The sequence below is a fragment of the Opisthorchis viverrini genome (assembly GCF_000715545.1).
Source record: "Opisthorchis viverrini unplaced genomic scaffold opera_v5_544, whole genome shotgun sequence".
Lineage (NCBI taxonomy): Eukaryota > Metazoa > Platyhelminthes > Trematoda > Opisthorchiida > Opisthorchiidae > Opisthorchis > Opisthorchis viverrini.
The window spans coordinates 1-27,957 of NW_008752202.1; the positions used below are offsets into that span (position 1 = coordinate 1).

At 46.4% G+C, this 27,957-nt stretch overlaps 2 protein-coding genes across 2 annotated transcripts in view; one reads left to right on the forward strand and one right to left on the reverse strand.

Annotated features, from left to right (window-relative positions):
* Positions 1-7,627: 7,627 nt before the first annotated feature.
* The window catches only part of T265_11642 (hypothetical protein), a gene marked incomplete at both ends in the record, with an annotated part of 48,618 nt that continues 28,288 nt past the window's right edge, over positions 7,628-27,957 (reverse strand). The window contains 2 exons of the mRNA XM_009178350.1: positions 7,628-9,019; positions 14,713-14,868. Of these exons, the coding sequence (XP_009176614.1) occupies positions 8,402-9,019; positions 14,713-14,868 (774 nt within the window). The remainder of the gene's footprint in view (positions 9,020-14,712; positions 14,869-27,957) is intronic.
* T265_11643 (hypothetical protein) lies at positions 25,586-27,430 on the forward strand (the record flags this gene model as incomplete). Its single annotated transcript, XM_009178351.1, has 2 exons — positions 25,586-25,676; positions 27,342-27,430. 2 exons carry the CDS (start codon positions 25,586-25,588, stop codon positions 27,428-27,430), a joined length of 180 nt encoding a protein of 59 aa, XP_009176615.1.

Sequence of the window (27,957 nt, forward strand, 5' to 3'; positions counted from 1 at the left end):
TAGTTGAGAAACTCGGCTCTTTGATCAGAAGACCTTAGACGTCTGCAACCGTTTGATTATCAGTGTCTTTGTGGCGTGGATATCCGTGACTGACTGAAGTGTTTAGCCAACAGAGTTGTGCGAGAAAAAAATCGTTTAGCTTTAGCACCCTTTCCGTGCCTACCTGCCATGTCACTCGAAGGTTTCACGAAGGCTTGGATACTTCCAGGTTGCCCAAGCCTAGACAGGGGAAGTCGAGAGGCACAGATCGGTTACGAACCACGGACCTTCCGGTCAGTAATTTCGCACCATAACCACTTGGGCCATCTCGCTCCAGTTGTGCGATAACTTGGAAACGAATCAGAAGTGAGCGGCATATAAAACTAACCAGGGAAGATAATAATAATCATACCCAACTACCATTTACCAAAGAATTGTACTTTCCGTTCTAAGCAACTGGTGACGCATGGTTCTCAGCGTTGTGGAATCTCCGCAACTTCCTTGCTGGATCCCAGGTCTTGCACATGCTGGAAATCGCTCAGTACACAGCCCGTACCGAAACCCGGTGGAGCGCATATTGTCATTCCCAAGCCTGACTCTCTGGCTAAAGTTCGTGTTTCAGTTTGCGTCAAGCTTGTTTTGAGTGGGGATTGTGAAGGACGCTGGGTCAGTTCAGATGTGATATAATAATCCGATGTGCTTAGTCCAATGTTGTTCAAGGGTACAGGTACCTTGAGAGTAATGGTTTTCCCTAGGGACTTTTTTGCAACTCCACTCGTTTGGAATTTGAGTATCGGTGTTACTGACGTTAGTGATAGTGGTGATGACCGCTACTACTAACTCTTTGATTGCGATCATCGTACGATCCAGCGTTCTTCATATTGCGCAAACCTCAAACACACAAACTGAATGTCGCGCAACAGAATCCGTAGATCGTGCGAACTTCTCACCTGAAACAAAGATGTTTTACCATTACTTGTTGTTATGACTAGCGGAACGGTCGTGCAACTTTGTATCGGTTCTTGGCTTCCTGCTCCGCCCACTATTGTACATCGAAAGGCAAGATAGCTTCAAACAGTCCTTTATGGGGACAAAGGAACATTATTGCAACTGTATTTATGGGGATATCACAGAATGTTCCACAAGGTTGCTGTGGAATCCCCGTGAGGGGGCAAGAAGCGTCGAGCTAAAGTTGCTCGCTCCAGATTGGCTGGCATTTTGACCAATCAGGGCTTACCTTCGTTTGGTCTGTAGCCCGCAAGTGACCCATTCCTCCAATGGACATGCTGGTCGGTTATTAGGGGTGACTCGCCTCCAGACACTTGGTCTACGCGAAATTCAGCAGTTCTGCGGAAACGTGGTACGTCGGAGAGCATGGAGGGTGCACAAACTTGGTTCTTGCGAGGCTTTCACATGACTCTTTTTGGTCAAAATGCAAAAGCGCTGTCTCAAACAATCGATTATCAAGTATTGTATTTCGGTATTTATTATCGGTGCCTCAAGCTGGTCAAGAAAGAAGATGACGACTTCACCATGTTTGTGAATCGGGAATGTCAGCGTTTCAAGCTCAGCTTAATGATGGAGAACCTGTTCAGGTGCCCGATTCTTGTGTCCGATCTCCAACCATCTCAAGATGCAGACTCAAGAATACGATTGCTGTATGGGAATGAACAATATACTGATACGGCTTTGCACAGCCTCACCACCAAATGTCCACGATCTATCAACTTCAAACACGAAATGGCCATGGTAGGTCGGTCACCTGCTAATTTCAAAAATTGTGTGCATACACTCACTTGCATTGTCCCAAGGAAGTCGAAGAACAGGTCCGTGAGTGACATTTCTCCCGTTGTTACCTGTTCAGGTGCGATGAACGTGACAGGTGCAGTCGTTGTCGCCCTGAGGAAGATTAACACCGATCTCCAACGCCGTGGCCGTCATCAAACCACCGAACACCTCATAAATCGTGAGCCAACTAAGTGGCGGCGACATCTGAATGTCACTTCGCTTGCCCAGGAAAGTTTGTAACAGTGTATATCAGTCAGTAACGCCCTAGTTGGCTTTCAACTCCACTTAATTTACATAAAAACGAATTAACGGTAAGCTGAAATGGACTACAGAGGTCAATTTCTCCATAAACTTCAATTGCTCAAAAGCCCAAGTAGCACGTTACGTAACGTCATGTCCCAAGCTTGATATCATGAAGATTGATTGAATCAAAGAGCTGAATCTACCGGAAAAGCTTACTGACGTCTTTGAAATACCAGGCGCGCAGCACCCTTAGGTGACCGTACATTAACCCAGTCTCGCTAGAGGACCGCCTGTAGCGCTATGTACCCGTATTCGTTGACGGATCTGGAAGCTAGGCTGTGCCTGACTTCCAACGTTCGACCAGTTTTCGGACAGAAAGGTCCAGTACCGTACGCAGTCTTACCACGGTGTTGACCAGGAACTGCAGAAGGTTCGTGTACTCCAAGCGGCCAACCACTCGACATGATCAGCATCGATCGCGATAGTGAAGAAGCACCAACTGATGGGCGAAACTCACCACTGGTCTCAATGCTACACTGGATGCGTACCAATGCTCTAGTTTCCGGACGACTTGTTCCGAAAACTGAATAAGGGCAATGTGTTAAAATATTGTACCAGATTTAGTGGACGCAGCCACACCAGCCATTACGACAGAGAACAAAAGGAATTACAATCAATCAGCCAATCAACCTCCAGAAGATCAAACCAAAACGCAATGCGTATCAATCAAAACAAGAAGAAAGCCATTAAAATAAAGGCATCGGCTGACCAATCAACTGTAAAGGAGGCGGACCACAATGTAGTACGCATCAAAAACGGACTAATGGGCTCACGAGAACGCCGTCTGCCAATATTCCAATCAAATCAAGAGATATTGCACGCTGTTCAAAAGCTGTAAAAATGCACGCAGATAAGGATAAAACACCCACCTAACCGCGCAAAATTAATTTCTACTCGTTTGATGACGCAACATTTGCAAATTAATTGCCGAACTTGGTGTGCAGCCGAATAGCTACTTGAATGGGGCAAATATTTTGCAAGGATTGAAAAGGCTGGATCCCACCTGCATATCGAAGTCGCGGAAGAATCCCAGGTATTTTTGCTCACCAATGCGTACCACGGTCTTTTCGAGTGTGCTCGACTGTCCTCTGGTATGAGAACAGCACCAATCACATTTCAACAAGTCATGAATAAGATGTTGAAGAATGTCCCCGGTGTTTCTGCTTAGTTGGAGAATCTCGTCGTCATGGATTTGGACCCCGATGAATCGTAGCAGCACCTTCATTGAGAATCCGACTTCAGCGTGCGCCAAGAACAATGCACTCTTTTCATGCGACCGACAAAGTATCTGTTTTCCCCTAACGACGAACACAGCCGCCATCAGATCTGGAAATCAATGACGCTATCAGACGCATGCATCTACAGACGGGATAACTCTCAGACCGTTCCTCGGTTTCCTAAGACACTGCAGTCCGATCCTGTCTGCAATGCATCACCTCCGAGGCCCAGTGAACAAGCCACTTACCTAGGATCACGGGTGGATATGAGCAGAAAAATTCCAACGCGTCTTCGACTAGGCCGAACCTATTCTGATTTCCGACTTGATTCTCACCTCCTAGGATTAGTTATTGGAAATTCCCGTGGCATCTGATACCTCGGATTGCCATTGAGCAAGTTACCTTGCACGCTTTCCCCGACAAAAGCAAGGAGGTCGTTGCAAATGCGACCACAGCTGCGCATAGTTGCAGCGTGCAGAAAAGGAAGGTCTGGTGATGGTGTTTGTCGTCAAAAAACTCCACTGGCGGACAGTTTGCCTTACTGGATGATCACAAACAGCTTTTTGCTGTTTTCGGCTCCGCTTATGGTCGGCGACACTTTGTCACCTCTCAGTAATTGCTGAAGTTGCCCACCAGGCTGCCGACCAAGATCTTGTCCTGCACTTAAAGTTCAGGTGCGCCAGAAGTCAACTACGGTGTGCCTCCCCACAAGAACAGCATGACGTATTATCACTATCGATGGATGATTTTGGTTTTATAAACGCATTGTAACTCCAAAAGAGATGCAGACAGTCATGCTGAAACGGTTTCACAAACGGCGACCTGGAACCAACAGATGGGAGGCCGTTGCTCGGAGTTACATTTGCTGATCCCTGGTGGTCTCCAGGATTGAACAGATCTACAAATGTAGCTCAGTGTTGAGAAGAAACTGAGTCACCCGTGATCGCGGACACAGACAACAGAATCCTGTTCTCGACTTCACATCAATTATAAAAGTCCAGTCACTGGTCAGCTTCCTTTGTTTGTAGTCTATGCTTACAAGAAGTTGCCCGGAATCCCTACTGCCACAACAATCCTGGGACTCAGAAGACAATTCAGTCACTTTGGAACTTTATGGTATCCGACAATGGTAGTTAGTTGACCTTGCCGCAGGACGCATTTTGGAGGTGCCACCCATGTCCGCTCATAACCTTTTCATCCACCATCGAATGGCTAGGCGTAACGATTTGTTGATACCCTAAAGAGTGCGATGAAAGGAATGGACCAACAGAAGGGATTGCCAATCCGCTCGCTGACTTGTCGAACGAAACCCAACTAATTCGCCCGATGGAGTATCACCAGCAGATGTATTGCCCTGACAGGAGCTTCAAACACCGCATGGGACTATATCCTGCCAGGGGAGAAGCAACTGTGTCATTGCAACCGGGCTCGCTGCGCGACCGCACAATCCTTTACCAAAGGCCACGGAGTACTGGTCCTCGGGTGACGCCCCAAATGGATATCAAGACCCACCCTTCGCTAGCAATGCAAAGTGCTGGCCCAGTCAGGTGTATCCTTGTCTATCTGTGACTGGCTCAACGACGTGTTACGTGAACTAAAGGTGCGGGTTCTAGTTATCATGTAACGATGTAATAAGTATTGGATGAGTACAAACGGAATATGATTGATCGAAAGTTTTAATGGACAATTTTCATCCATCTATGGGGTTTCAACTATTCCAGTGCAACCCGGAAGTTACCGAGAGCTGCATTTTAGGTTCAAACCTGTCTAGGGAGTACTCCAAGTTTGTCTGTGTTCGGAACAAATTTATACGGAGCTAGATTTGCAGTATGATGTATTGCGGGCGGGCTATCTATTGGTTACGCCTGCACTGAGCCCGCCAGACTACGCCATAAGAAGACAGAGAACGTGGGACACGACTGTATTGTCAGGACAAAACATATAGAGCTTCAGTGTGATATATCGGATGACTACAGGGCCAAACATGGTCGTTCACTTGTTCGTTCCGTACAGTCAATGATGTTCCGGTCGTGAACAATTTCAGCCCTACTCCACAGGTTGTATGTTGCTAAGCCGTGTTTGGTGAGCTTCGCCAACGCACTTGCTATCCGGAACGTGTGGTACCGATGACGACCTTGGGGATGCGTCGTTCTCTACACAGTGTTTTTTCATGTCTGGGCGCGTCCTAACACTTCCCCCTTTTGAAGATAGCTCGGGGTTAGATTTGCAGTGTTCACGAAACTGTCGGCTGAGCAAAAAATCATACCTTAGAGAACGAGTGAAAGGTCAGGGAGTGAGTATAACGGGGACAGAGCGAATGACTTGTTCTTTCAGTACTTAACTGTGGCCGCATGGCAAATTTATACCAATCGAATTTCATTTGGGTGAATCAGACGAGATACACACGGTCGAATTCGTAGTCACGATGGTTGAACTATTAGTTTCCCTACTTTTTCTAAACAATCGCTCATTTCTTGTTCCTTACAATTCAACCTCACCTACTCATAATGGTATACGAAGTCTGGGTGTGCGTTATCCTCATTATCCGAAATTCACCGGGCATCACAACCATCTGGTCATGAATGCACGACGAGATGATCCCACGCACTCAACGCTCGCCACATGAATGACTTCGAACTCTTCACAGTTAAAAACTGCACGCGGTCCTCCAGAATAAACATCAATATTCGGTTCACGATCAAACGCACGACCTAATACCTTTCTCTCCTCACCAAATCTGACTGTCCCTGTTGTACCGTGTGCGCGCACTGTGGCAACTGAATTGATTTGCAAATGAGTGTATTTCTCGAAAACAGTCCAATCTGGGTTCAAGTAGAACATGAGGTTGACGGAAACTAGGAGACTGCGCCTACCTGATGAGCCCAAATAAGGGCTAAATCGGTCGTGGGCTGTCGAAGAGTTTTCAGCGACCTTGTGAGTAGTTTCCTCTGTGAAAGAGATTCCGTCCTGTTATTTCCCTCACTGCTTGTCATCTATCAGTGTACAACTGCGTACACCTGGTCATGTTACCCGAATACACTTCCCTCACATTCTGTCGAGAAATATGGTTGCCTGACATCCAACAGTTGCACCACTGAACATCTGCGCATGCTTGTGACAACAAACGCTTGGCGCGGGGCTGTATTATTCTGTGGATCTGACGTAAACGGCGGAAATCGAATCACCAGGCCTGTTAGCAGGCACCAGCTGGCTCAAGTATGATGGTATTACACTGCGTGCTAGTACCAGGCTACGACTTATCCGTTTAGTCTTGAATGCGGACGTGGATCCGGAAAGACAAGGGCGTTCTGAGCTGCTTTCCGATCATCCAGCAAATGAATAAAGCGCTAATCATTGAAAATTTACAGCCGCTACGCTAATCAAGTGACAGCAGACACCTTTTCTGGTAATTTGGTCACTACGACTTACGTCTCTAAGCCTAGAGAAACAAAGCCAATATTACCGCATAACACTGGAACATTTTGTGACACGCCGAAGCGCGTTACGGAGAAACTGTTTCAGATCTCGTGCTGTATGTTTCATTCCTCGAAAAGGCGTCTGGATGACCTTGTCGAATCTTCTGGATACATCACTGCATCTGAGAAGGTATTGTTTGTATAAACCACTCACAGGGTTGCTGAAAACTCCTCGACAGCCCATGGCCTGTTTAGCTCTGCTTGCGGTTCATCAGGTAGGTGCAGTCCCCGAGTTTCCGTCAACCTCATGTTCCAGTCGAACCTCAGTTGGACAGATACGCTCAACTACTCTCAGCCGAATCCCTCTAGGCAACCATGTGAGTAGTTTCCTTTATGAAAATATACTGCGATATCGCGTAACAACTGAAACATGAGACAGCCTTTGTGAAATGTCCTCTGTACGTCAATCAATATAAATCCAAGGGAGATAAAACTGCGCGTGCGGTATACACTAAAATCCGTCGAGTAATTCATCAAGCAAATTTCGGGCAGGTCGTAATTTGCAGAATGCCTCATGAGCATGAAACGCCCATAAAACGGGAATAGGCATGTGGCAGTTGGCTTCGACCTCGAGAAACTACAAAAAAAATAGTTCAGCTGTAGCATCCTTTTGGTGCCTAACTGCCAAGCACGGATCCTGTCAGGTTGCCCAAGCCTAGACAGGGGAGGTCGAGAGGCAGAGCGCAGGTTCGAACCACGGACCTTGCGGTCAGTAAATTCGCGCTCTAAACACTGAGCCATCTCACCCCATCGAGAAACTGCGTTTGAACGATTTAGGTGACCAGCAAGATCTGCCCCCCTTCAAATACAGACTCAGCAACAACCTTCCCCGTTCCGAAAAAAAAGAATGAATGAGACGCAATAATTCTATCTTTTAATTACGTTGACTAAACAGTTGTTTATGATCGTTTACACAAGCGGACAAAAGAAAATAAAAAGTACAAAAGTTGTGGAGTTATCCAACAGATATACCAGGGGAAATAAGTAAGAGATGGTCGCTCAAAGAATGAATGAATGATCTGGATGACGAGAAGTTTGCATACATTGGGTTGAGAGGGACAATCCCTCATCTCCGGTGGTTTGGCAGGTGAATGGTAAATGCGAATGATTACGTTCTTCCAACTAATAAACCGCATTGATTTGATTGACAAACCGGTACCGAAAAAAATTGCACCCTTGTTTGTGTATGTGTACATTGTCATGCATGTCTAAACGCAAACGCGAGGAGTCATTTCTCACGCAAAAATCAGTGAATTATTCAACCATGACTGTCTGTACAGATCGGTAAAATCAGTGGGTCAGGATGAAGGTTAACAACGAGTAGCGATATGAGTCACGTGACGAGGAAAAAGCAAGCCACTGTGAAAGTAGACGACAACAGCAACAACACTGGAAAGGAGAGATTACCAAAGTTTCGGATGATGAGGATCGGTGCCTCTGGTATTTGGCGACGGGTCGTTGCCATGGATGATAAATAGGTCAGGATGAAGACTAGCTAGAGATTAGACATCACAGACTACAGCGTTACAAAATAGAGAGAGACTTGTTTGCCATGACTCAACCAGTGGACAGTGAGAACAGATTTCAAAGTTCTCGAGACTCATCATGGACTGGCTAGACGATAAACTGTTACTGGACTCAAACAAAGATTCGGGGTTTGTTTTGATGCATTCCCAAAAGCGCTTGTGTGGCTTCTTGCTGTTGTTGTAGCACCAGTTGCGATGAATACGCCTTTGGTTGCATGAAGCCCACAATTTCTGTGTAGTGCGAAGAGGTTTCGTCACCATGCGCAGCGCCAGCCCTAGGATCCACGGCTGGGTGATGCCCATCACCTGAAACATTCAACCCTTGAGGAACTGAAGCTCCGTATGTGCGCGTTGGTTGAGTCCTTCGTGGACTGGTGCCAAACAGAGTCATGGATGCGTAAGTAGGACCACCGCGGAGTGAGGATGTACCAGGTCTGCCGGATGTATGGTGATGAGTCGGACGATTTTGGTCGAATGCGAGCTCGACGTACTGTAGCTCCGACGCGTCTGGTTGAGGCAGTGAGCTAGACCGAGGCGCCGTATCCACCATATGATGGGATGAACTATAGACTGCGTCGTAGTGGTAATTCGGGTCGTTAACATAGCTGTTGTTGGGAATGAGCGGGACTTGTCCAGAGGATGCAGCGTTCAGGCTAGTCAACATCTGTGTTGACGGTTGGTCAACCAGTCGACTAGTGGGCGCTGCTCCCGGTCTGGCCATCTGTTGACCCTGAGCCAAAAAAAGGATAGAAGAGAAATAAACCTAATATTGTGTGGAGCACACCGAACAACAGAAAAAGTATGAATCGTTTGAACATGCAATTTTCACATGTGGTAACGCCAAGTTATCACGTGCATCAGAACACAGATGGAGCGAAATCCGAGGAGCGAGTCAGTTTGAAGGATGACACGGAGGTCGTTCTTTCTGTTCAAGAAAATCCGTTCGCGTATGTTAGTTGGTGTGTCGATGACAGTGGGACAGTACCGATGCACTCATGAAGAAAAACTGTGGCGCTGGTGAGCGTATGGAAAGCGGTCTTAGATAAGCCGAGTTGACACGTGACGGTGTGGTTGTCAATCCACATAGGGTCATTAGAAAAAACCGGGGGTGGGGGTGGAAATTCCAACCCGAGCAAAGGTCACAGCATCCCTCTTACACAACTATCTTAGCACTAGCTCACCCACACAGACTGACAGGAGGTTCAAACGAAGTTCAAGAGGGACCATAAAATGAACCGAACCAGATGAACTAGACCCCAGGCTGGACCCAAACACATGTAGGTTTCCCCACCGACCCAACACTTGTTCAATCATTCTAACACTCAAATCCCACGGCCGACACCCAACAGAGATTTAGCTTGACTTAGCTGATTGGTTCTCCTTCCGCCTTAAATCTCCACCAAACTCGGAACCTAGTCACTTGGCCTGACGAAGCTTTTGTGTCAAAAGCGAAACGTTGCCCAGCAATAAATCTACCGATTGTCGCCAAACTTTTTCGAAAAACTGTTCCTAATTGATCTTCTGCTTCAATTGTGGGTTTCGTCTGGCCTTATAGTCTGGATGATATTGATGTCACAACGGTCCGTGGTTTTGATTACTGTGGTAACCGACTGAACAGTTAGCTACACCCTCAAGATGGAAAATGGTTCTGAAATCAAAATATTCCTAATGCATAAGAAGCATGAGTTTCCAAGAAATTAGAACCAGACGTCGATGTGAAGGAGCCGTTCGACAACAGTGGACCTGTGTGATTGAGGATACATGGTGCTACGATTCTCAGGGGTGAGATTCAAGCGGACAGCCACCCAAACACTAGTAGCGCACATGCTACTCCTGTGTGGGAATTTGTATGTCGGAGTCGGTCGTCGAGGCTCATGGCCAGATGCTCATCATCTCACCAAGGATCAGACAAACCCAAAGATTAAGCTCGGCATTTTACTACTCATAAAAAAGGGGAAGATAGTGTGAACCCATGCATATAGTACTTGAATATCTGAGACAAGATGGAAATACCATAAATAATCAAACTGGAAGGGGGATTAACGATGGGTGTGCACATCCAGGAAGGTCCACATGCAACAAGGTGTTCCATGGTCTGTCGGGACTAGCTACTGAAGGCGAGAGTGTCATTGAAACATTGTTTAATGCCCCGTATTGGTTATCGGAACGGACCGACTTCGCTCTGGAAGTCAGTAGTAACGAACACCTTAGACGTCATTCAAACCAAACCGGTTTTTCGTGCCTCGATAAATAAAGATAATCGTTCAGTTGTAACACCCTTTCGGTGCCTAGTTGCCATGCCACCCAAAGGAAGCACGAGGGCTGGGATACCACCAAACTGCCTAAGCCTAGAAAGGGGAAGTCGAGAGGCAGAGGTCGGGTTAGAACCACGGACCTTCCGATCAGTAAATTCGCCCCATTCATGCCTAGAACGAAGCTTCATAATTCCGCTCCTGGGCATCATATACCACCACCATCTAAAAGTTGGATGGGACAAACTGGCAACTAACCTTAACTAGGTCACTCAGCCACAAGTACTCTTATAAAGCCTACAAGGGTCAGTCTTAAAAAACATGTATCGAGTGGCCGAAAATTGATCTCACGTTCGAAAATTGGGTTTTCAACAGATACCCCATAGCACGACCAGAAAGTGTCACACCGTCATGGAACCTAGGTCAACGTATCTCAGGAAGACTTTAAAGAACAAGAACAAAGCGCCTAGAGTTCCGGGGTGCCCAAACCTCTATGATTCAGTTTTCTACAGAACTTCCGATGTTTATACCTATTCTCGCTGGGTAGGACATCGGGCTGTTGAAACACTTCGTCAAGAACGTGTTGGTCTTTCTTGCGGTAGTTGACAAAGGATTCCAGTACAAACCGAACACTTGTTGACCTGGACTACGATAACATTCGAAATTGTTATGTCGCGCCCTCAATGGCACTCGTGCATCCAGGCTATTGCAATCTATGCATAGCTTCATTCCCGATTCCCGCACTTAAAAGTCCACTGACAGACCTGTATTTACGCACCAACTTATCAGCTCCCGTCTCCAATGCGCAGCTACCTATCCCACCTCTCCAAACCATCGGTGAACGACACTGTGGCAGGTACAACCACTGTACGACAGGTACGCAGTTCTTACAGCCGACGATGATGACATGCGGAAAGTACGGAACTGCTTGCTTCGTTATCGCGGTGAATGGGGTGGGCGAGAATTTGAATAAATGGCTTCACCGAAAACGAAAGACCAGGGAAAGCATAATAAATAAATAACCGTTCAGCTGTGACCACTTTTGGTGCCTAGCTGCCATGCAACAAGAGAGTTGCTCAAGCCTATACATGAGCAGTCGAGATGTCGAGGTTGGGTTGAAGCCGAACACCTTCCGGTCAGTAAGTTAGCGCCTTCACTTTTGGGTTATCAAGAGGTTATGGAAAGCATGGTGCTTCCGAATTTGATTAGCAACTGGTGAATAAAAGAGCAATCGGTCGTGGGCTGTCGAAGAGTTTTCAGCAACCTTGTGAGTAGTTTCCTTTATGAAAAACGCAACTCTTTCCAATACGACCTGCCCTGCTAATTCGCGTTTTTCCGTAGAAATGTTAGTTGCAGTCGAAAACCACTTGGGTGCAAATAGATTTGCATATCTTCAAACGCTATCAGTTGCGTTATTTTTGCTCAAGCCCGATAAGTTTCAGAAGTGGCTGAGTAGCGAAGTAGGTAGTAGTGTAGTTTGGCTTCACCTACAGCACGAAATCTTAAAAATTCCAGAAACTCCCCACACTACCAACACTTTATAAGTAGCTCAGTGGAAGAATAAATTCCACACGATGAGTGGAACTTCCATCTGAGAAGCCATTGCTCGAGGAGCCAGCCAACACGTGTGACCGCGTGATGTGGATACCGTGATAGAAGGATGAGAGGCGCTATATCCTTATTAGGTGCGAGTTAATCACACTGCTGATCAGCTGCCCGTGGCCGAACGGTTAAGGGTTCAACCTAATAGCCAGGAGGTCGCGGGTTAGAGACTCTCTGGAGTTTCGTGAAATTAGCACCGCTGATGATTCCCACAGTTGTACAGTGCTCCTCGGCTTCTTTTACAGGACGAAATCTCCACAAAAATTCCCAAATCTCCTCACACTACCAACAGTGAACTAGGTTTTAGAGTTATTCATGGTCGAGACCAAATTTCATTTAGAGAGAATTCTCTGCAAGGCAGAGTGATTTTCATCCTTCCTGTGGGTGTTCCTTTCATTGGGGAATCACGCTACTTTGAGCAACTTCAATTGGCGAACACATTTCAGACAAACGATTGCAAATGAGAACGGCATCAAGCACTAATTGGGTTGACATTACTTCAGGTTGCAAAACGAAGCCAACAGCATGGGAAACACATAATACTTGCGATGACAATGGCAAAGCTATCGAAATTCGTTGTGTCCGCCGCACCACACAAAGTGATTTGAACCTCGGGGTTCCCATTCAGGAGGGAGGCGGCAGTTTCGACCCGAGTGAGTTTATTGGTAGTATTTTCGTACTTCGTTGCCAGGTCATTCACTGTCCACCTCTCGGTCGCTTCAGCTCAGCACAGGGCTGAGCATAAAGAGCTCTGTGAGGCAGGCGGTCTTCCGACAAGCGGGGTACATGTCCTAACCAGCGTAACCTATGAATTGTGAGTAATTCATCTATCGCGGGAGAGTTCCTGTTAGTTAAGGATTTTTGATTGGTGGGAAACTCGTCATCTCAAAAAAACAGCATCAGTAAACTCCAAAAAGGCATAATACGGGCCCTAGTGGTAACAGTTATAAACCCTCCGTGATGTCCTAGCCTGATCTGAACGAAAACTACAGAGAGCTTTAGTCGGAAATAGATTTAAAAAAAGAACCGCCCGATCGCTTCCTCGAAAAAAAGTTACATGCTTTAAGGCTTAGTAAACTTAGTGCTTAGTAAACTGTGTTACACATTCGGCGCCCAGCATCCGCGGAAGAAACATGCCGGCTGTGATACTCCCAAGTTCACCAAGTCTAGACACGAGTAGCCGAGAAGTCGAGGTTAGGTTCGAGAAACCTACTTTCCGGTCAGTAAGTTTGAGCCATCTCGAGCAACTATTGCTGAGGGAAGTGGTCTGGCTCTGATCACTGTATCTCCAAATGATACGCTACCATACTTAGCTGGGGTTTCATAAGTGAGGTGCATATGTTGACCTACTTTTTGTAATGCACTACTCATAAGGTTGCTGAAAACTCCTCGACAGCCCACGACTGCTTCCGCCCCTCTTGAGGTTCATCAGGTAGGCGCAGTCTCCGAGTTTCCGTCAACCTTATGTTCTACTTGAAACCAAATTGCACGAAATTAGCGAATATACACTCATTTGCAAACTAATTTGGTTTTTCGACAGACTCACCTGGAACCCAGCTGAAACATCAAAAAACGAGAGATTCAGCTGGGTTCCAGGTGTGTCTCTCGAAAAACCAAATTAGTTTGCAAATGAGTATATTCGCTCACCTACTTTCGTGCGCAAGTTTCAGTTCAAAAGGAGCACACTGATTACACAGATTCATCGTGCGGAATCACTATAACGACGGCTGCATGTCATTCAGTCCGCCCGTCGGATTCTGTTAATTTGTGCCCACACAGACCGTTAGAGACCACACTGTTTCCCTGATGGCACTCACTGGTCGTGACCGGTTCGCGGGAAAATCTGGGCGACGAAAACCCCCAGTCTATTCTCCAGACATGAAAAGAAAGATCAGTTGGAGTCATGAACAGGAAGAAATTTTTAGGGGGGGGGGCATATTTCGGAGCGGTTCNTGCGTTACCGTGTGGCTCAGTGAAAGGCAAACGAATTTGGTTTTGACAGAGAACTTAACTAAATCTCTCGTTTGTGACAGTCAGCTTTCGAATAGCAGCTTCATGAATAGAGCGTAGCGTTTAGACAAGTCGTATAGAATTATTTAAGCCCAACATGTCTCGTTTTAGTGAGAGGAAATAAAATGTCATAAAAAAACAAGCACGGTACGCACCATCTGCGAAAACAAAAACGGTGTTGCGCTGCAGATGACATAAAAACACAAAAAGGCCATTCTCTAACCACTACTAGTACATCCAAGTAGTAGTAAACAACAGACCTACGAATTTTGTTGCAACCGACCATGCTGTTTGGGAAACGTGCGCTCGCGCATGCTCACAGAGACACCCACGCGTGCATTCGACTTTAAATGGACAAGACGAAAAACGATGAGCGTAAAGCGCCAGACATATCAAGCAAGCACGTTGTTGGGGGGAGGGAAACGATAGACAGGCAAACACGGTTCGTTCTCGTGTGTTAGCTTGATCATATTGATCGCCAGAACCGCTCAGTATAGATGATACTCGCTGGTCCAACAAACATTTCGTCTCTCTAACCAGCATTTTGCTCACCGTGTACATGAGTTGGAGCAGAGACATACTGCCACTGATAATCGTGGGGAGACAGATTGTCAGATGTGTGAACAGCAGCTGAGCAGGTGGGGAACAAGGTGTGTGTGTGTGTGTACTGCTCCAGCAAAGGGATAATCGAACGCCAATTGATTGATGCGACCGCCTCATCGGAACGCCGAAAAGCGAACAAAAGTTTTAAAAAAAGAAACAGAATTACGCGCGAATGCGCCAGCTCAAAAAGGAAATATTCCTAGAAGAGTATTAAGACAACTAGAGAGTATAAAAATACGGAAGCCTATTTTAGGGGGCGCGCGGGCTACAAAACAAAAGCTAGTCTAGGTTACGCTGTACAGCCACACGAAATCACACAGGTACGAATATCAGCCATCTTGTGCACGAAAGGAACGAAAGGAATAAACACGGTGACAGTGTCAAATCAGCATTGCGTAATTCGAAGAACCTGTTCCTCTGGTTCTGCTTCCTCCACCTCCTTTGTGATAATGTCTACCTGAGTTCCAAATTAGGGTGTGATGTGTCGTAAATATTGTGCAATCGGTAGTCAGATGGTCGTGCAAACGGGTGGGATAAATCAATGAACGAAAGCATGCATCCCCACGAAAAACAACGGCAATAACAGGGTGAAAAACGTACCGGAGACCACAAAAACAGAGAGAGAGGAGCGATAGGAAGAGGATTGGAGAAAGCGTAAGAATTAATTTGTGAAGCTGTGAGATAGAGAATCACAATTCCCTTGTTCTTGAATGAAATTGAATAGTACAAATACGGAATGCAGAAATAGAAACTTAGAAAAGTGATGCACAGTCTTGAGGGTCAAGGAAATACCCGTTTTCCAGTCCAATTGGCATAGAGATCCCCTATCTTTACAGCTACCATTTCCTGTTAGAATCGTCTCAAAGGACTGAGTCTGGCTCAGACCATTCGAGAAGTATTCAAAATATGAACCAAATTCCGACGTGGAACTACCTCGAATTTCATTGCAAGGACTGCCAAACGATGTTTTCCAGTGACCTAGTACATGTATGCCAATGGCTGAGCCATTGAACGATTGTCCAAGTCCACCAGTGTGTTGAACTTAGTACCCAGTACTAATTGGTTGACTGTCACAAGCAACTACCTACTGGTTTCAACATACAGCCACCAAGTCCGGGGCATGTTCCCTGATGTCTACACTCAGCTTTTACGTGAGAATACGGTTAACGGTGCGCTACCGTGTCCTGTTCACTATCAGTCGATGACTAAAGTAATCACTGAACGTTATGTTCCCCGAATGCGTGTACTATGCCGCGTGGAATCGATCAGCTACACTACATACTTGGTCTTAATGATAAACCGCCGTCGACATCACCCTCAAAGACATTCGCAAATGAATCACATTCTACCTGTTGGCCAGGCAACAGAAAACGCAACGGAGAAAGGAATCAAGACGCGTCGCCGTGTTCAAGCAGTGACCTCCTAGAAGAGTGTGTACGCTGGTGGCTGCCCGAAGCGCCCCCCTCGAGAAGCACAAGCTTTTAGCATTAAAGCGACTCTAACATGTATGAATAACACAATCAGACATGGCACGCTTGGGCTGAAAGACTATGGCAATCACAAAAAGCTGAAATATTCTGCTGAAGCTCCTTGCATCAAAAGGCGAGTGAGGGGCGGTAAGAGGCGATAAGTCCGTTGGGTGAATGAATATTATCGGAGTGGGTCGAAGGTTACTTCTAATGCCATTTCTAGTTTACGGTCTTTCTGGCGACAGATACCCCGAGCTGAACTGTTGACGTACATTTTTCTTGTTCATTGCATACCTTTGTTCCTCTGACAATAAAGTTGTAGGCTATAAAAGCCGTATTCGCTTGTTTTTCGCGGCAATCAACCTCACTTTCCTGAGCTAAAGAATTTTTGGTTCCTTTGGGGCATAGTGGTCGTTTGACATGGGTTGAACGAACAAGTTAAAGCGCACTCGTTTGCGTTGAATAAGATTCACAGAACCAGTGACCGCTGTAAAGCGAAAACAAACATGCTGCTATCGTTCTACACACGCAGTACCTAGTCGTGCGGCGTTAGTGACGCCATAACCCTTAATTACTTGAGGTAGATCCAAGCTAAACCAGCGGCCGGTACTCCGTGAAGCACAACCATCGTGGAAGCAGCTCGTTTGAGGTAGTCCCGAGGCCTTCAAAATTCGAATAAGAACAGGACAGTGGAATCATTCTCTACGTGGGATCACTCTATCTGCGGCGCCAGCACTACACCATTTCACTAAGTCAGTGGACGGATACACACACACTTGTTAGTCTATTAGGTGACTTTTCGGACAGCAAATTTGTTTTGTTTCCTCAAAAGCAATTTTCTATTTCCGGACATTTGTTAGTAGTACATTAACCTATACAAACCATTCATATTTCCCTTCTATTACCATTAGAGACCGATTGAAGGCGACCCTACCTGATCGGGTACTCGTTGATAATCATCTTTTTACGGTTCGTTTGGAAACGTCTCTGTGAAAGAATTTCGAGAACGTCAGGTCCACTGACCTCTGCTCACTGTATCGGCTTGCACGCCAACGGAATCTAGCTCTGAATCTGCCAAGAGCAGTTCCTATGACGATCCAGATGTTTTTCCAACCATGTGGTTTTATTGCTATACCGCATCTCCATGGAACGGTACGTACGGTGAGTAACCCATCGTAAAGTCGTTTTGTCAGAAACCTGAACACGAATCTAGGTGAAAGTAAACTACGTTCTAAATTCAACGCCCACATTAAAAGGGTAGGAATAAAGAAATAATGTTGTTTAAGCATAACACACTACTCATAAGGTTGCTGAAAACTTTTCGACAGCCCACGACTGGTTTCGCCCTTCTTGGGACTCGTCGGGTGGGCGCGGTCCCAGGGTTTTCGTTAACCTTATGTTCTACTTGAAACCAAGTTGCAAATGAGTGTATTTCGCTAGACAATACTGATGTTTCGTCAGTCAGAAAAACCACATATTGTTGTAAGACGTTCCATTCGCTGCATTGCAAAGTGAGGGCAAAATACTATAGGCGAACTTCAGAATAACGACCTTTGTCCACAAAATGTGCATGTCTCAGGGAAACTGAGTCGTTTTGATACCATATTTAAGGAGTTATTCTTGTGACACAGGGGTTTCGACTGCGCTCCGTTGATCAGACGCAAAACGTGCACCAAGGGCAGACCACTTTTAGAGCACTTGTCCACCGATAACAACGAAGACAAGGGTGGAACAGCCACTAGTTGGATGCGGTGGTCGCGGTACCGCAGACGCAGTGAGTTGTTGTTGGTTTCTGATCACCGGGGAATTAGGACAGTCGTTTGTTGACTGCCAATAGCTTCATGAGTATATCATGTCTGCCGACGTCACTGGCAGTTTCTAGGCTTTTTTCACGACCCGTTAACTGTTGTGATCCATTTTGGGGTGAAACCATTGTAGATTATGAATATGCAGATGATATCACGCTAAATTTCGTAATGGATGGGGAAACGCAAGCGTTTTTAGAAAAGTCGACCGGAGTAGTTGTAACAATTTGGTACTGACAGGTCTTAGAACTTCCAGATGACACTGCTCTAGACAAGCCGATTGTGAATAAGGGAGAGGTATTTTCGTTGTACACGTGCATCACAAAGGGCATAGGGTCCGGGGAGAAAAGTAACATATGGCGATGTTGAAACACGGTTGATACGTTTTCTTCGTAGTCTGCCCATTGTGCTTCACACTCTTGTGACTACCCAGAGAGGAGACCGATAGCCAAACTCAGGGCTTCGGTGTTGGAAACCACACTAGTCTCCTATGGGTTTGATGGGCGGCAGTGCGAGCCGTCGTAGAGCACTTTACCGACATTGATAACTGTATTCGTCCAGCCAGTAGCGTGACAGACTATATGAGCGCACGACTCCCGAAAAATGAAAATCCGCACCGAAACCGCAAATCGTTCGGCTTTAAGGTGATTTGTTGTATGGCGGTGAGGCTTGACCACTGCGGACAAAGGGTCTCAGGCGCCTTTCAGTCTTTGAAAACTGATGTCTCACATGCATAACATAAGCTGGTTGTGCAAACTTTTTCGCAACAGGATAACCAAAAAGTGGGTTTTGTTTGCAAAGTAGGCACTTCCACGAATCACTACATACAGCATAATACATTACAGTGGATCGGTCAGAGTTCACGTGTATCTTGAGAACCAACTGTTAACTCAGCCGGCCGCGGGTGGTAATTCTGCTCCCAAAATACAGTGAAGATCTACTGAACAAGGTTATCTACAACCGACCAACTGCTGAGGGTCACAAATCAGCTGCCAAATGAGAGAAGCGGGATCGAAGCTTGCTCTCGGAGGAGCGGCATCAAGAACGAACTTCAGATGCTATGCACCATTTGGAAGACTCAAGAAGTTCGCAAGACTCCACGGGTGTAACGACAATTCCTCTGTTTAAACGGAAATAGGGCGAAAAATGGACAACTTCCGTGAAATCAGGCTTCTATGCATGCAGACTTGAATCACACTCAGCCGACTGATCGCCAGCATTTCGCAGAACATTCCTGAGGGTTACATTTCGAATCCCGTGGAGATCGAAGTAAGGTTAGCTTGATTTTCGACACAAAAAATCGAAGAGGAATGGCGTGAACAGAATCAAACTCTCTGATGCCTGTCAACCGATCGCCCACTGGACCGCCCGAGCATGAAAGCGGTGTGAGATCATAGCGAATGGAGTTAAAGGAAACCAGTCGTTCCCCAAGAGGGATCTTCTCCCAAGAGAGACCACATCACTCGGGCCCCATGAGTTTCGACATGAAATGAATACCTTCGAGGGTCTCGAACCACAGAGTACCCATACAGACAATACTAAATAGTTGTTTATTTGTTCGCGAAGTTGGACAATTTGGTTGCCGGAAACATCTCATCACCAATCGACAAGTGACTGGCACAACCGTGGGCTCATTGCTCCGTTCCACGCAGCACCCTGAAGAGTCACATATGAACCGTTTACGACAAAATCGCCCAACTCAGGAAACAAACCAACAACCGTCTACGCCACATGAGTTACAAACATTATTTTCAATAACCCAACTAGATGGCCCTCACAACAAAGACTGGGATTCAAACTCCAACAACTTGGCTATCAAACATTCTTATATCAATTGAGTAGTTGACCAGTAAAGTTAAAGACACGCAAACACCACTGACTCCTGTCAAGATCACTCTTCCGGAGAGACCCTATGTGCTTGGAACCCCAAAACCTCCTTCAAATGAATAGAACCCCTTAGAAGAGACAGTGCATCGAAAAAAAAACACTAGTATGTTTCACCAAGCGGTCTCATGGGAGATAAGAGCTCTTCTGGCTGTGGAAAGACCAGTTGAAAAGACGGATCAAAAGCTACCCTACTCAAAGGGTGAGTGTTCTAAAGGGCGTGGGAGAATCGTATAACTAACTCCTTTCGACATTCCATTTCAAGAGACCGACCAAAAGCGTTCTTCTCCATCTTAGTCTCCTCGCCAGTAGATGCCATAAAACATCGTTTCCTGTTTCCAAGAAAGTTATACGCAAAACCGTCCTGACAGCCAACGGTTCTATAATTTGGGGTACGGATTTTATGATTTGCCCGAACTGTCGATAAACAATGTTCTCCTAGACGTATGGTTGACGACAACTGTGACCAGCTGAGCAGTCCTCTATGAAAGATTTCCTGTCCACAGACTCCTTCAAGAGTGCTCAAGTGTTTCCTAGAAGCGTTTGACGATCAATACATCGAGCTAAGCTCAAACAGGTTTAATACGAGCAACAACCACGCATTACAGTACACCCGTTAAATATTTCAATCATTTTCACCGACAGGAACGCAGCTATAAACATCCACTACTCAGACAATCTGGATAGAAACGGACAGCAAGAATCACACTGACATCGGTTGGTGACCATATTTTTCAGTATTCCCACGGAGAATTACATTACCATCATCTTGTGAGGTAAATAGCACAGACAGCAATCGAAATTATCGTAGTATGGTTTCATTTCCCTGATGACACACAATAATTTGCCCAGCTCTCGGTGTAAGATAAAGTGATTCGAGAGAGGACAACTCGCCATAACAAGGCCAATACAAAACGTCATATTGTACGCGCCCCACATGTGAATGACCTAGTGCCTTAAATCGTTTTCTTGTCAACTTGTTGCTTATTTGCTAGCCACAACCGGTGGTCAGAGACCTGAGAATACCCCACATCTTCTGCCTGTAAAGGCTGAGTGTCGCACCACGACCTGATGCACACAGCCGATGGTACGTTCTTGGAACGTCAAAAGTGGTACAGATCACACACCCCCCTTGATAGTTTGGGGATTCAGACTGCAGACTAGGACCATCGGGACTAATGTAACCTTCCAAATACGCGAAACCCTACAGGATATCGGGTACCCTCCTCGAAATGCAAAGTGTGTTACGCAACAGGATCACGCTGAATGTGAAAAATGCATTTAGGGAGTGACGTAGCGAGGTTGGCACATGATGTACCCGCTTAACTGCGTTTCACGGACCTAATTCACATGCTGACCGAAAGGGAGTACGCCGAAAACAGTCTAAACGACCCGGGTTCAAATTATGTCAAATAGTCAGGCAGATAAACAGCTTGAGTATAAAGGTCACTGACTTGACTTGACCAGCAAGCAGGGAATGTTTCAGCGCCGGATCAAATCACATGATCAGAGCATATTCACCCATCCAAGGTCGCATTGTGGAAGGAGACGAGTGGGGATGTGCAATATGACCGCCTCTGGTGTCGAGTTTGAAACCCATATTTATCGATTCCTAGAGCCATGGTAGTAGCGGATCTCGCTATCTTACAGCTCCACACCCTAACGGGGTCGGTGACCATCAGGTTCCTTAGGTGTCACGTTGAATACTTCATTCCTAACTCTGGGATTCTCACCTCGAGTCTTCCGTTTACTTGCTCACCAAAAATAGACCGGACCGTTTCACGGGGAGACGGACTGTGAATCTGTACGACCTACACAGGGCTATACTTCGCTGCGACACCCTTGCTTATCGTGGCTAGTTATGTCCAAAATGCCAAAGACCGTTTCTACAACTAAGTTTCCTGGGACGGACTGAAAGTTCACACTTTCTTGTGGACCCTGGTGAAATGAACGTGCAAGTAGACTGGCTTAGGGTCACAAAGGTTCCACTGATGGATCGTCTTGAACTCGGTACCAGACACATGGACAACGGAAGGCGCCGACCGCACAAGCGTGCTGATCGGACGTATATGCAGTACTCATCTTCGAACCATCATCATCATCGACAGTACATAGTGTTCAATGCAGTACTCATCTTCGAACCATCATCATCATCGACAGTACATTAGTGTTCAACACTGATGCTTCGCCTGACCACATGTTACCCAAGAACCAATCAGTCGCCGACTACGTTAGTGTGACTGGATTGGTGTTCCATCTGCCGAGATCTGTCCCCATTGTAGCAGACGACAGGAGAAGCTAAAACAGGATGCGGCTGTTTCCCGTTACGAGGATTTTCCCTGCCTCGATATCCGTCAAAGCCGTCTTTCAATCCTAGACTTTTTGACATCAGGCGTTTGAGGAATGTGTGTCCCCATCTTTAGCTGGTGTATGTTTTCTGGAATGTTCGTGATTCTGACAACATTCAGTGTTAATTGAGTTGGGCAGGCGACTCCGGATAGATGGTTTCAAAGGCTATGGGAACTTATCATGGGTTAGTTCGATGTGTTTCAATTGGCAGAGGTGAGGCTATGGGACAAACGTTAGGCTGCTGATAGCTAAATGAAAGGTCCAGTTAAAGGGGTTGTGGCGAAGAAACAGTGAACAAAGGTCCGCAAAGAATAGGGTTGGATGATCCACTCAACCATGGGCCCCTGACTCAAAAGTTCAACCCATAGGACGAAGATTGGAAGACTCTGCCCGGAGCCGATGAATCGATAGTCTAATAAGCCAAGTTGCGCGGAGCTGATCAAGGACAGATGCCTGATTCCCGGTGCTGCTGCGTACAGCAAATGCCTCCGAAACCGAATTGGATCCATGACAGGCTGTATTCGTTCCTCGACCAAATCGGATGTGCTCCCAGTGGTCAAGGTCAACCGGTGTACATGGTGTTCTAGAGTCGACCTTTTCTAACCCGTCTTTCCCGGTAGAAGAGGGCACCGCCGCTTCCATAAATATGGAAATACTGGTCGCCTAGGGGAAACATTCTATTATTTTCACTCCGTTGTAGCAACTAATAGCACGACTTCATCTCCAGGGCGCCTTCACACAAGATACATTCACTGTTATCCGACGAACCGACGGTCCAACGGGAATACTAGAACTAGGAATGACTAAGCCTAAGTCAGTGTAGCCCGCAGGATCATTTTAGCACTGGAGTCTGGCAGCCGCGACAAGTTGACAGCACTGAGTCTACCTACGGACATGCTCAGATCCTGTAGACCACAATGATAACACGGCCTTTGACCCAGGGAATAAAGCGCTGAGTCGTAGAAGTTGACTTTGATATTAACAGTGCTATTGACTACTGGGGCGCAAGCAGATTAGATCCACAATGGTGATCTTCAGCGCGTGTGCAAGGTTGCGCAGACGTTATTAACGAACCGCGCAAAATCGCCCGTCGAAGGACCAGTTCGATCGTCTCGAGTCATAGGTAGCCAGTCACGCAACTGGAAGCAAGAAGAGACCAATGGTGGAGTTATTCGAGCAACAACTACAGCTGGGACAGTCTGCATTTCCACAGTGTTTCAGGGTGCGGAAGTCACTATCTGAAGATTGCTTTTTGGAAACCTGCGGTTTTACCGAACGAAAGATGCACAGACGTAGCGGCTAACGGCGATGCGGGGTGAACGAACTTGTAATTGCCTACCTATCGCTCAATAAAGAGATTCGTCAATAGGATGGGGAATGGAGGGACAAAGGAACACACCGAAGACAAAAGTTGGAGGCGACATCAGTAGTCTGTCTTTATTTGCACGTCAGCGCAGGTTTCACAGGGTCTACCCGAGACGTTTCTGAAGCCGACTAATAATGCTTCAGTGGTTCGGATGGAAGTAAAGTAAGATGACTTAGCTAACGGCAGCACACGACAATCAATACGATCGTTGCACGTGGGATAGCGCACAGCTGCGGCGCCCGAATCTACAACAATAAGGGGCTTCAAACAATGTCTTGAATTCAAAAACCCAAAGGACGGGTACCGATAGTCGAAGTAAGGCCAACAGCCACCAAGCAACCTACAGGACCGGAAGATTGATGATCAGAACCCCTCTATTCATTAACCAAATCTGTATGACACAATGTGCTCCAATCACACGGGTATTCCTCAGCAGAGCTCAATGGATTCCCAGCCATGCCATGATAAGCTCCATTCTAGGGGAATGGCGTAGTGACCACTTGGGCCATGACTGGCTCTTTACGGTCCGTAGTATTTATTCTGCTGCTAGTGGAGAATCCACTGTAACATGTGTCGTGTTTTTATTTGCCTTGCGGACTACTCAGACCCTAAACAAAACCGATGCAGTGCGTCTTGATACGATATGGGTTGGAGAGGTATCCGCAAACCACGTGCCTTCTGATTTCATTCCCCAACCGCCAGAGGATGATCTTATAATTACTTATATGCAGAGGGTATAGATATCGCGCTATTGGACAAGCCGTTCCGTAAACGAATACCCGTGCACGGCACACACGCCGTCCGTACTCTAGCCAATCATGTTCTGATAACGATAAAAGGGCCAATATTGTATTGCTTACTAACAAGCTTCTACAAGGGGGTACCTCGACACAGCTAATTGGTTTTGGCGCCAACTTACGGACTGGAAGGTCAGTGGTTCGAACCCAACATCAGCATATCGACTGCTCCTGCGGGGTATCCCATCTCTCGTGCCTCCTTCCGTCGGCATGGAAGCTAGGCACCGAACGGGTGCTACAGCCGGACGATTTATTTATTTATTAACAAAGGGGAGCGAAACGATGGATGGAAGGAAAAATTCCCCGACACGACACATTTGAAGAAAATGAGAGGGAGAGAGAGAAGACGATTCAACTGAAGCTTGTTGCGCTTGTAGCTATCAAGATGAAAGTGAAAGCGGAAGGGTGAACGTGCAGAATGCAGAACGTCAGAAAGAGTCCAAAAATTGAGAACCACAACATGTGTGAGAGGGAAAATATTGCAGTCATGCACACACCGAGACGGTAGAACTAGTGGATACCGAAATGTACGCATAAGAAGGGAACACGTTACGACGACAAGCTCTTCAGAAGTTACAAAAAGATGTTCCCCACTGAAATTGGCAATTTTTCACACGGAGTTTCTTCCAAGCATGTATCTGTTTCTAAACGTCCTTTCACAGCTGTGTCCACCCCGAACAATTGAGACCAACGTAAGGGGTTGATTGTGATCCGCTTAGAATTGCATTCACTGGAATAGTTATTAAGGGGACTTGGTGCTCCCGGAGCTATTCCGGCATGGTCTTCCCCAAAGCCGGAACCAATCAAATTAAGAATCATTCGCGGGCAAAATTTTGTGGGATCATTCAGGAATATATGATCTGGCTCTCCGGACAGTGACAGCTCGGTGTCCAATTTCGCTCTGTTACTTTGACCGAGATTTCCCAAAAAGACAACGGCATCTGTTCAAGAATATTTCTACCAGAGCTTCGGATAAAATAGATCGCCGGGGAGGGACCCGCACGTCTCACACGAATGCACGATTCCGCAGGTGATGAATACCAGTTGAGGTAGTGTGAATAGTGCTTACTGTATAGAACGGCAGTGGGACACTCTAGTTTTTTGCAAATCGCATGTGGTCAGAAGCCCTTACGTACACTTCTGTGGATGCCGCGTACGAATGGAAAGTAAGGGAGATATCTTGGCACCTACCAACTTGGAAGAGAATCCCCCGGCTATATGCTCCAAACATGCAACTAAAATGGTTTCGAGTGAGCTTTATATATCATGACTCTAGTAAGGAGGTCGTTCCTGATCACTTCTGCGAAATGACCTCAACGCCGAAGAGAACTCCCCACGTGGCGGCTAAAACAACGGATAATAAAACCCAGACCTGTTGCGTTTGACAGGACGGGGCAAATTAGTTTAAAATGTTTGGGACAGTGCAGCAACGCCATATAAAATTGGCGACATAAGGAATCACTCACGGCGACATTATTACCGTCCAATACACACCGAAACAAAACAAAAGAGACTGGCATTCTCTTGTCTTGTTTAGAGATGGAGGAGAATGGCTTGTTCACCGCCTGATACGGCTGATTAACTGAAGGAAATACCTGAGGAGTGGCAGGTCTACATACGCAAAGAAGACCTCTGCGAATCAGGGCGACAACAGTTTTGTGACCAAAACGTCTAAGCAGCACTCGTGGGATGCAATCTCGTTGTTAAAAAAAACAAGCAAGGGTCCATTCAGTTCGATGAATCGGTTGTCTTTACTTTTCGACAACTGCTACAACACGTCTAGTTAGATATGGCATCGAACTTGGCCACGGCTTATGAGGCATTGAAAAATTCATCTAGATGGACAGTCACCCTGATCCATCTCTTTTAAGCTAAGGAAACGTTGATGGCATGACATTAGGGTATGGTCTTCATCAATGCAATGTGTCCGGTACTGCTTTGTGGTCGTCAAACGTGGCGACTATTCGCTGAGGGTAGACTGCTTGCCTTCAAAGTAGCGCATGTGTACCATCAGAACGGCGGGTCATCAATGCTGGAGTGTGATAAATGGTTTTGAGGTGATATGATGGAAAGAGCTGCTGGTCAAGTTTCTCGAATGCCAGTCGATCGATGGCTGGCTTTTATGAGAGGCTAAGCAATGGATCATGCCGTTCAGGAGGTTGGACTATACCAGACCAATTCCAACACAGGCTAGGCACCACACAATGAGGCCCTGACACTGCCGTATCCACTCTATCCTTTGCCTTATGAAGCCCAATCGCCCTCCTTCCTAACTGCGCATTATTGGCGTTTGATCAGACTGGCATGGAGTATTCACGATTGGAAAACTGGATATAAACTGATCAGGGCTTGCCCAACGAAGGTGCACATGCGATAGTGATGTTGTCTTGCCAACACCGTGTTGGTTATACGGCCGAGTCCGCTGCGATGGTTCTACCAAAACGTGGATACTCCTGGCCAATGGAATATAAACTCGGTTAGGCGAGTTTCCAAAACCCGGTGGACTATAATCCACATGATTGATGCAATCAATGCCATGCCAAGCGTCACCCGTATGCACTGGTCAAAATGCAATCGGTATACCACAAATGTCTATAGACAGTGGTATGATGCGGGAATTTTGATCACGACTTATTAGGCGATAACGTAAGCATACAGTTAGTATGTAGCGCACCCTCCAATCCTACACTACGGTCCCTCTGGAATAAAGCCGATTCCCCAAGGCGGAGACGATTTCATCCGCGCGACGCAGGTATATGTAGTTAAAAAGTGCTTTCACGCACACACTGGAACGCTCATTGTCCTGTCACGCGACCGTTAACTACACAACTTAGGTGATGTCATGAGGCACTGATCACAGAATCTTACAGCTTTATTCCACCTGCTTGTTTCATTCTTTTATTTTCGCTTTACAGACCTTCGGTCCGACCAGAGCACCAAAATTCTACACAGTAAAACGGACAGTCGAGTTGGTCCACCTTCTCCCGAACAAATGATCAATTAATGAAGCAATATTTCGCTCGCATTTGTGAACAATTTAGGGGGAGTTTTCAAGGGTCACGCAGAGGAATGTGAGAAAGCTGTTAGAGTCCGTGGCGGAACACTGAGTTGATCCAAGGTCACCCATTCTGAGGTCCACAAGAGCATCTGAGAATGAACCCACACTGATCCACGCAGGCCCCAGAATACAGACTGCAAATCAAGCAGCTGAAGGCAGGACGCATATGTCAAGCGATCGGCTCATGTTACCGAATCTACTCGGAAAGCAAGTGAAACCAGATCAGCTGATCAATTCAGCTTGAGTAACTTCCATGGCAAAGTTGAGAAGACCATGAACAACTTGCTAATAGTCAAATCAACAGTTCTAACGTAAAATATTCAAATTCCGGTTTTGCTGACAGTATACAAGACTTGACATGTCTAAAATGAAAGTTAGACGTCAGAGCAGTTCCTGACACGTCCAACAATCAGTAAGCACGATAACACTGCGCGCACCGAGGAACACATGCGCAGACTGTCATTTTTGGTTGC